At 44.1% G+C, this 10,999-nt stretch overlaps 1 protein-coding gene across 2 annotated transcripts in view; it reads right to left on the bottom strand.

The window, feature by feature from the left end:
• Positions 1–1,114: 1,114 nt before the first annotated feature.
• LOC147603734 (alanine aminotransferase 2-like) overlaps positions 1,115–10,999 on the bottom strand; it is a 42,642-nt gene continuing 32,757 nt past the window's right edge. For both annotated transcript variants that reach the window (XM_086795810.1, XM_086795811.1), the window contains 5 exons: positions 9,244–9,364; positions 8,452–8,606; positions 2,066–2,140; positions 1,728–1,931; positions 1,115–1,544 (listed from right to left, as the gene is read on the bottom strand). In XM_086795810.1, coding sequence (XP_086651936.1) covers positions 1,428–1,544; positions 1,728–1,931; positions 2,066–2,140; positions 8,452–8,606; positions 9,244–9,364 — 672 coding nt within the window. In that variant the 3' untranslated portion in view covers positions 1,115–1,427. The remainder of the gene's footprint in view (positions 1,545–1,727; positions 1,932–2,065; positions 2,141–8,451; positions 8,607–9,243; positions 9,365–10,999) is intronic.

Here is a 10,999-nt window from a genome sequence, read left to right as displayed (position 1 = left end):
TTTTTATGAGGATGTATTGCACTTTTACAGTTGAGCCTAGGTGTAGCACATAGGGCTTTCTATGACAATTCTGACAGCAATAGCTCAGATTTAGTTTAGTTCTTGTTTCATTTTCAGTTTGTTATTCCATGATTCCATTACTTATGGATTCATTGTAACTGATTCCATTACTTATGGATTCATTGTAACTTTTGGATATAGATCCTTCCGGTCTTTTGCAAGCGTTACCTTTCTTTTCTCTCTCTCTCTCTCTCTCTCTCACACACACACGCACACAAGTGCCAACACCCACACCCTCCTGTACCACAAGGTTAATTATGCACAAGAATCACACAGCACTCTAAGCCAATGTTCCATCTTGGATTCAAGAGACAGGCAAGCGTGTGTCCAAGTTTGTAACAAACATGCTGTCACGGAGGAGTTAAAGAACACATTCATACATGGACATCAAACAATCTTCTAGTCCAAGTTGCTAGCAAGACAATCATAAAGCACTTCAAAATATCCCCACATCTCATCGTATCTTCGTATGCAGAAAAAAACACTGGCATAAAAGCTAAAAATTATCTTTGTATGCAGAAAAAAAACTGGCATAAAAGCTTAAAAGCTTGTAAGCCACATGCCTCCAGCCTAAAAGTTTGATGTTCTTGGCTAGTGTCAAATCTTCAAAGCACAATAGACATTTTACCATTCAGCGTTGGATAGCTTCATTGAGAGGAACAAAGTTGGGTCATTACCAAATAAATAGTACTACTCTCCAGCTCACAATCTGCCATGTTATCCATACTCTCAAAACAATAAATAGAAATGCTCTCCAGCTCATAATCTGCCATGTTACCCATACTCTCAAAACAATAAATGGGCTAATTAACCCCAGTGAACAAATGCGAACTAGAAACTTTAAATACCAGCTTGCAGAAAACTATTATGGTTTATGCAAACTTAATAATTAAACCATGTGCACATAGCTTAGTGGTAGCTCCCATGGCAAGAAGCCCTCCTGACCTCTCTCTCGCTCTCATGCAGATTTCACTTAGGGGAGCAAACCTTACTGATAGATAAGGATGCAAGGACTAGTCCCCTTGAGAGATCATATTTGAGTTGAGTAGACTCAAAAGTAAACGGGTTTCCTGATTATGGAGATTAATTCAAAACCGTCTTCTTAGTTGAAATCCTAAACTAAATTTGATCCGACAGTGCAGTTGTCAGTTTATTTAGTCCAAGTGTCAAAAATATACTCATAAAAATCTTATTCTTCCAGTAACAGATACTTGCAAAACTGGGATCGATTCTCAGACAACTACAAAACAAGGTCTCAAAAGCTGTAGTCATGTCTCTTTATTGCCCACAATAAATGCAATGGTTTAAACTCATGGATACCAACTGCTGTACCTGTAAATAAAGTAATCCACAAAAGAACTTAGTTCTCAGTCTCGAAACTCCTGCATGAATCTCTCGTGAAATTTGGTGAGCTTTGTAATAAGATCTGGCATTTTCTTTTCCAGTGGCAAAATTGTAGTTCGAAAATGCCATGTTCCTGGTACCTGAAAACCACACCATCCATAGAGAGAAGTTGTCAAGACCCATCCATTACATAGCATAGGTTCTTGTTAAGTATTGCCGGCAACACACTTGCCACATCGACGACCCATACACTACATAGCATGGGTTCTTATGAAGTATTTCTGCCAACACATTTGTCACATCAAAAGTTTCGGTGCCCTCACCTGGCCAAATCCTGAACCTGGTACCACAACAATGCCCGTGGCATCGAGCAAACGCCGGCAATAGAATGTATCCGGGACCATCCCCACAGCATTTGCAGCTTTGATTGCTCCTTCAGATAGTTCTAAGCGAGGGAACAAATACATAGCACCTTCTGCTTCATTGCAAGTTACACCTTCCAGCTTGTTCAAGGCTTCTGCAAGCATCTGCAATCATGTGCAAAATAACCTTTTTCTTTGTTAAAATAAAACCGACCACTTGCCAACAGACATTTGAGTACTTCAAACTTCAAGCAGGAGGTGACGATGAGAACATCAACGCGAGGGAGCTTAACATGCACCTTCGCTCTCCTGCCTAGTGATGAAAGGATTCCTTCGCGTTCACTAGTATACAGTTCATATGATTCATCTCCAATCTGCATGATAATGTTAAGTCAAGTTGAAACACTGCCCAACAAATAGGTTGGGAAAAGAAAACTCTCTCTCTCTCTCTCTCTCTCTCTCTCTCTCTCTCTCTCTCTTACGATCTGCATGATAATGTTAAGTCAAGTTGAAACACTGCCCACCAACAAATAGGTTGGGAAAAGAAAACTCCCTCTCTCTCTCTCTCTCTCTCTCTCTCTCTCTTGTGGATCAGTATCCCATGGAACCATTATAGTAATCTTTGGTCTCATAGACCCTTGGGGTCTTTTGAGGATGTTAATATAAAAACTCTCTCTTTTTTTTCCCCATAATAAGGAGTTGTATTAAAGAAACAATGTACAAAGGCCACTGGCCTACATAAAGCTCAAGTATTCTGGGGGGCCACAAACTCTCTCTCTCTCTCTCTCTCTCTCTCTCTCTCTCTCAGGAGGTGGAGGACACCGACATAGTGGATCTTGTGGACCCTCCATGAGCTGCTCTAGACCTACCTCACCCGAGAGGAGTTACCTCGGACCGACCCTCTGCACTTCAGCGTGCCCGACGCCCTCGACCCCCCCGTCGGTCACGATCACCTCATCAGCTCCAGATCCAGGACATGCTCCACCACCATCGAGCTACCTTTCCACGTGACATAGCCGAGGGAGACCTCTCGGCCATACTCGTCAACCCCATGCTTGACATTTTGGCATCTACTCAGAGCTGATGTTGCTCCCATGTTTTTATGTTCTTAGTATTCCATGACGAGTTTCCATGGACAGTTTTGTATCACCCCAGTGAGATAGCTATTATTATGTTTTCATTCTGTTTTATTTTCCATTCCATGATGAGATATGCCATGGACATTATTGTACCACTTTGGTCTCATAGGCCCATTGGGTCTTTAGTAGACGCTTAATATATCTTTCTTTCTCACGAGACCAAGTTCTTCGTGCTGGAGCTCAGCTAACACAGAGAGTCACTACTCAAAGATCCTCGCCCCCAACAGCCCTCCTCTGAGCTTACCATCACCAATTTTTTCCAGCCTAGAGGGTGGATAGGGAGGCACCAGAGCCCACCACAGTGGATACGGGAGCCTATACCATAGAGCCCCCTCGCAGCAGGCCCATGGGAGTCACATCAGATCGGGCACACACACTCCAGAGAGCTAGACGCCCTCGTCCCATTGGACCCCGACCACCCCCAGCTCAACAGCCCCAAATTCAAGAGATCCTCGCCCACCATGGAGCAGCCTCAACCTCACAGCAGACTATCGACATCTCTAGCCTTCTTGTATCACCCATGATGAACAATCTGGATGGGCCCTTGCCTAACATTCAGGGTTGATTGACTGATTTTATTCAGCTCTCCCATATCCCATCACTTACTGTACCCTATACCTAGCACAGTAGGATCTAGATTTTTCATCTTGTATAACCTCAGAGTCTGAGATCTTAGCTTTCAGTTTTCAGTTTTAGTTTACTGTTGCTTTTGCTTATTTCATCCATGACGAGATTTCATGGACACTATGTACACATCATTTTGGTCTCATAGACCCTTTGGGTCTTTTGAGGACATTAATATAACTCTCTCTCTCTCTCTCTCTCACTCTCTCTCTCCACGTGCAAGGGATGCCAGAAATGTATGCAAACCTGCAGAAAAAGGACTAAGGAAACTGTTGCCCCACCCCCCTCTAATTGGATGCTGTAGAGAAAGAAAAGGCAAGAGATGAAAAAGGTAGCAGAACAAGTAGGTGCACAAGGCAAGGAGGCATCGACTTGAATGGCATTGTGGGAAGGCATCAATCATCCAACCAAGGTGGTGCAGGACACCTTGGATGAGGAGAGATGGAAGCAGAATAAGATACTAACCTTGCACTAAATAAGACAGACGTATAGTTACAGGAAATGGCTGAAATATGGGATCTTTGGGCAAAATATGGGATTTATGTCCCCTCAGCCACTGACCAAACAATAGGGTAAAGGGGCCGGCACTATGCCAAGGGAAAAAAAAAACACTAAGAGAAACTTGAAAGTTTACCCTTTCATGATTTTATTGTGATGGAAATTCTAGATTAACATGCCATTGCTATGTATACGGAGACCCATCAGTGCACAAACAAGAGGCTTCCTGACGTGCAGGGATATAGATGGGAATCAGTGTTCCGCCCTCAGCCACGCACAGTGGGAGGCACCAAAGGATCTGGAGGAGTGGCAATACTTTTCAAGGAGGAGCTTCATGACAAAATACATGTGGTACATAGACATGCAGATGCGAGGTACATGTGGGTCCGAATATGCAGAGAGGGGCTCCGCAAGCTATATGTGGCGGTATGCTACTTTCCCCCAGCCGACTACAGGTTTGCACCATCAGGAGAGTTGCCCTATACGCCACTATATGATGATATCATGAGGTTTGCCAGCATGGGAGACATATTACTATTGGGAGACTTTAATGCACGTACAGGCACAGAGCAGACAGAGCTGTATGATACTCAAGAGACTATGTACCGGGAGATCACAGCAAAGGATGTAGGGTTGCAGAGATCAGCACAAGATGAGAGGGAGATTACAGATTATGGCAGGCATTTTCTCACACTCGGGAGTGCACATGGGTTGGTCATATACAATGGCCTATCGAGATGGCAAGGATCAGATGCTCTCACACACTAGAACTCCAAAGGGAAGCGAGCACAGTGGACTACTTGATGGGATCTCCTTCATTGATACCTGATGTGCAAGGTTTCACGATTTCCATTCGGCCCATTGGCATAGCAGCCGATCATGCATACCTGAGTTTCACACTAGTAGTAGGTAGATCCAGGCACTCTCTCTCTAGGATGGGAGCACCCCCTACAAGATGCAATCACAATATGCCTCCATGCCAAAAGAGTTCCCATTGAGAATACCCCAACCACACATCTCCATAGAAACAGTCATTGCTTGAGGGGCAATCCGTTCTTCCAAATGCAACTTTCCACCAAGCAAGCGATTTCGACAGATGCCAAAAGCGATTTTCATGGTCCTCAATCCATGGGGGACGTAAGAGCAACATGTAAGCCTTGGCTACAAACAATTGGTAAAAAGGCACAGAAGTATATCGTGGAAGGTGCCTATCAAAACGCCAATCTCGGAGTCTCCCTACCTTCTCAAGCATCGAGACTGGTTGAAAAGGTTGCATCGTTTCCAAAATGACTCTCCATATTGGCATGTGATGCTTCCCCAAATTACATTGCCTAACGGCTTGTGGAAAAGTGAGAACATAACTATTTTCATCCACGATGTCACATTTGTGACGAATTTCCAATGTAGAAAGATTGTAGGCCTTTCTTGGATGAGACAAAGCAAGTGGTCAATCAAATACCCTGCTCCAATGAATACTCTGTAGCAACATTGAGCTACTCCGATTCAAAGGCCTACCGGAAACTTGTAGGTGACATAGGATAGCTTGCCAATCTTGAATAAGAGTAGTCACAAATGGAGAGCCCGGAATACGGCCAGTGAAATGCCCAAAGACTATATCACAATAATTGATAATCCAATGCCTGTACGCATGTTCTCCCAACATACGTGCCCATGGCTTTACCTATTGTATAAAATTAGGTAAAACAGTGGCCTTCCTTGCGAGTATATGATAATGAATATTAAGGACATTGAGGCCACCATGCATTTCGGGCAAACATACTAGCTCTTGCCTCAACAAACGTAGCCATTTTCTATCCGCCTTGGTTTTCCATAGGCATTCCATTGCTTTAGACATGAAATTATCAATTTGTCTATGCGACCAAGGTAGTAGTGGAAGCTAAAACTGCACATATGCCATTATAATTGCATGCACTATCCACAACCGCACAAGTAGAGACCACATAGATAATTTATAATATTCAATTTTACATTGCAATTTGCCCACAAGATGGATTTCCGAGTTTTTTTTGGGGTGTCTTCTATCCGTCTGTTTCGTCGTCTGTCAACTCGTCCAGTCACACCGTCGAAGTTGCCGTTCCAGTCCCCCGTTTCGTCATGCTCGCAATCTGGCTTCCAAGCGACTATTTGCCGTTCATATTCACCGGTCGACTCCCACTCACACTTTGGTGCTCGCCGTCCAACCCCCAGGCCACTGTCCGCCATACATCACCTGCTTGGTGTCTTCGCTCTTCCCAAGCTCGACGCGTCCGTCTCAAGGCACCTTCCCATGCGGCACCCACTCCTTCTGCACACCTCAACACCCTCGTCGCTTCCCTTCAAGGAGAGGTAAAATTCTGAAATTCAGCAGTGTTTGAAATTTGGACTTTTCTCATGGTTAATTGCATAATTCAAGGCAAACAGGACAATTCCATGCACACAATTGCAGAATTTTTGCTTAAGTGGAAGGTATTCCTTCCTGAGGCATAGGAAGCAGACTGTCACGAGAAAGCCTGAAATGCCAACGAGTGGTTCGGATGCGGGGTCGAAGCCATGCTGCCACCTCGCAAAGAAGGCCTGGGCCATCCGCAATGCAACGGGGCTCAGCTGCATGACTCTGCCTGATGCCGCTAGCGAGTCAAACTCAGCCTGGTAGTAGCCACGCCCCAAAGGATGGAATGTCTCTGATCTTTGCCGGCACTCCAACGAGGCTAGCTGTAGAAGATCTCTGAGTTGTCCGCGCGCCGGGCGGCTACCAACAATCTTGTACACCAGAGTGGAGGCCTCTAGAGATGTAACTGTCGTAGCGAGGAGCTGGAGGTCCGCTTCTGAGAAGTATAGGCAAGGAACGGCAGCCTCGGTCGAGGATGACACGGGGGGGGGGGGGGTGTTGCTATGAGTCTCTACTCCTCGGCCCATCCGTTGAGCTCATGCTCCAAGATCGACCCATAAATCTTGGCCAATGTGTGACCAATCATAATAGTCCTATAGTTGCCAGGATCCATGGGGTCACCCGCCTTCAGAATGGGCACAATGGTATTCGAGGACCAACTGTCGGGAAAACCCTCGCATACTGCCCTGTTAAACATATGAACCAAAAGTGGAGCCAACACATGCCTGGCGTGGGAGAAACGCTCGGCAAGCAGCCCATCATTATCCTGTGCTCTCCCATTCTGCATATCAATGGCATCTCTAACCATACTCAAGTTCATGCTCAAAAGCTCTATCAACCTGCCACCAGACCTATCCAAGATTCTCACTTACTAGCGCTATCACATTTCCCATGAGCATGACATAAGCTATAGCATCAACTTATCTAATCTACTTTGCAACTATCAACACCCACCTCCCACTCAGATGAAGCTTATGCCAAAGAGTAATCGACTGCCAAGGCTCAGGATCAAAAACACAACAGCCTATCAAAAGCGAGTTGCTCAAACCATCGCCTGCATATCATGAAGGATCCATAATCTGGCTTTCAATACATTCCCTCCCAATCTTCAGCCTCTGTACTGAGATAAATGAGTAATTACTGGTCTTGTCTATGGGAATCCTCCAGCATAAAAAAAAGGAGCCAAAAGAGATCGTGGACTCGTACACACACCTTATGCACATTTTACCATGAGGAATTCAGTTGAGGCTGAACTTAGTAAGGGGTATGGTTCCCTTGCCGCAATTGGAGAGACAATGTTTCACGGCCCATTTTCAATATCCACAGATTAAATGTTTATCGTTTTGAGTCATGATTGAGAGGCTGTACTCCTACTTTGCTGGGGAGTTGGTATCCTAGTCCTTCAAGGTTGAGAAGGAGATCTTTATATTCAACATAGCATAGGACAATGTGATGTATCCTAAGTAAAAGTTTGTAAATGGAAAGAAAAAAGAGCAAAAGAAGAAAGGTGGCCGGGCGCAAGAGGGGAGGGGGGGGGGGGGGTGGGTTTGTGTGTCGGGGTCACTTGCTGTCTGTAGCACCATATGATCCCACCCATGCCTCAAGACAACAATGGTCCCATGCTCCAGATGCTTTTAGAGACTACACTGCATTCCTGCATTAGTGCAGTAATTTTGTACAACAAAGCAGTCTGACATGCAGTTCATAGGGGTGTCCGTGCTAGTAGTAGATGTCCATACAGTTCCGAAGTCATGCTCGGATGTCACTCAGCTGAAGAAAGGCAGCGTATCTGATCTCAAGGCAAAAGGTCACCTCTTCTCTTATATATTTTCAGGGTTTTTTAGGGCTGCTTTTAGAACAGTCCTACTTTTTGTCATAGACTTTGATTATCTGCTACTTAACCATGAAATTTATCAAAAACATTTATCAATCAACATTAAAATTTTTATAAATCATTTAAGGACAACCAATCCTCAAATATATAAGTTTTGCTAATTAGATGAAAATGAAACTGGCATGAATTGAAAATGTTTACCTTTGGAGGGTTCATTACAAGACTCATCAATATCTGACCAGATATATTGGAGCAAAGATTAACAGATGCCACTTTGTATATCTGATCTTTTACATCCGCATCTAAACCAGTCACTTCCATGTAGCCACCTCTTCGGCCACATTCACCATAATAACCTGAACCCCCACAAGCAGTTGTAAGTAGTTATTGACGCAGAAACAGATACAGAATTTTAAAGGGAGGAAACGTCATGTCAGCCAAGGAGGTTCCAGCGAAAGAAGAAAAGGGGAGACAAGCGGCCCGGGGGAGGAAGAAAAGAGGGGCCGTACAGGAGGTGTGTTAGAGAGAGGGAGGGGGAGGGGGGAAACCCGGGCGGGCGGGCGGGCGGGCGCGGGGGGGGGGGGGGGGGGGGGGGTGGGGGACCGAAGAAGAATGTGGGTGAAAAGAGAGATTAAGAAAATGTGAGTCATTTGACCTAAAATGGGGGTTGAACAGGGGAAATGCTACTTGTTGTCAGAGAAACAGCCCCAATGGCAGAGGGGGAATGGCTGAAACGGCCCGCATTTCGGAAATGGGAACCGGCTGGAACAGACAAGCCCAAAGGCCAAGAGCCAAAACGGATGTTTCGGGCCCAGAGACCATACGATCTGGCTGTTACCTGTGACAATGCCTTGGACTCCTGCGAATCTTATAGCATTTTTGAGCCACAGAAAAGTTGGGTAGAACAAACCTTTTAAGGTAAAGGTAACATACTTACACATGGACAGAGATGTTTAAAACAAAGAATTCCTAATACACGAGGCTATAATTGACCTTTCGAGATGGAGTGAAAAGACACCAGACTAAAATCCTTCTGAGTGTAGCCCATACTCCTAGCTATCTTTTTGAAGGAAGTGAATCTCTTGTTGTCTGCATAAACATTTTCCTGATAAACCTGCATAACATCACAAAAAGTTCTTAAGTCAAATTCCTTCAGGCACGTGGTGCTTGATACAATTTGCTTTAGCAACCAAATTGATGCATACAACTAGTTCCTTCTTGAAGATGTAGACCAGCAAATCTTGGATTCAAAAAACACAAGGTTTCCCTTCATCATGCTCGATACATTAGATTCATGGCATACAATGGTCAAAAGAAACAGTTATAAGGTTTTGTTTCGAATATTTCATCCCTCAAATTGACAAGAAAACTACGAAATTCCCCAAAAAAATAGCATTACTTCCAAATTTCATTAACAAAATTGTGCACGAATTCGAACTCAAATCAAAATTTAAAGAAGAGAAAAGAGAGAAAAGAAGAAGAGAAAATAGAAAAAGAAGAGAAAAGAACTTGAAAGAAAAGGAAGGAGAGAACACCCAGCTGCAATTGGGCAAGCAGTGGAAACAATGAGTTGTAATCAAGCGCAGTGTTGCCAGGAGTTTCTGAAACGACAAGTATGAAACGGGTTTCATACGTTTTGAAACGTTTCCTAAAAGGTGAGAAACGGGTCCAAAAAGGTTTCAAACAAAATAGAAAAAATATGTATATTTTAGACCTATGACATAACTTATAAGAGACCACACAAAGTTCACCAACTGAAAATACATGGCTCACCCAATCAAGCTGCCCGCTCCAAATTCACTCTATATTACCCAAGGCAGGTAGCCTTGGGCCTCAATAGAGCAAGGAGAGGAAGATATGCAAGAAATATTGAGAGCAGAGTAAAAAGTGTGCTTCTCTGTGAGCTCTGAATAGAAAACGTACGTAAAGCATAAAAGCAAATTACCCCTCGAATAGACCTCCACAAGGCCCAAGGACACCAAGGATGATACGGGGATTTCATAGGCGTACTACCACTGGCCAGCTGGTACACATACCGTCGAGAAAAATGCACAGAACCGCCTCTGGAAAACGCGCACGGAAAAAATGTACGAAATGATGGCAATGTGGTCTAGGACATTATTAAAATCGGGCTGAAAAAAAACGTGTTTCATATAGTACGAAAGATTCGAAACGTTTCGTATGTTTCCACCAGGTAAGAAACGCGTTTCTATGCAACACTGATCAGGTGTAACAGGAAATTGGCCGAAAAATGCAAGAAATAGGGGACAAAATTGAGGGACAAAGAGGAAATTTAGTTTTTCAAAACCCTCCCAAAAAAGAATTCAAAAAAAATGGGCAAAATGCCATAAATGGTAAGCTCAACACCGAGCACAACCAGATAAATACGTGGACACTCTATAGTTGGGAACATTGGAAACCTTTTCTATAGCGACCTGGCCTACTTCGAGTGTAGAACCTTCGCTTTTTGACAAATTTGACATGCTTGGACATATTGGTAGACATCCCTTCGCATTTTTGGCCAGTAAAAGAATCGCTCTAACTTCTCCAAGGTACAGTTGATACCTCGATGACCCCCAACAGGGCATCATAAAGAAGTGCTTGTCTTTTCTCTTCTTTGAGTATGCATAGCCGGTTCTTGAAAAAAAACCAGCCATCTTGGATGGAGTAATGACCCGGGAGGGTCAAATTGTGTGGAGTCCTGAACTCTATTGAATGCTTTTCCTTGAATCTCTAGCACAGTTGACTC

Source organism: Cibotium barometz, chromosome 63 (assembly GCF_041138505.1).
Source record: "Cibotium barometz isolate CiBa-2024 chromosome 63, ASM4113850v1, whole genome shotgun sequence".
Classification (NCBI taxonomy): domain Eukaryota; kingdom Viridiplantae; phylum Streptophyta; class Polypodiopsida; order Cyatheales; family Cibotiaceae; genus Cibotium; species Cibotium barometz.
This window is presented reverse-complemented; position numbering and strand designations above follow the sequence as displayed.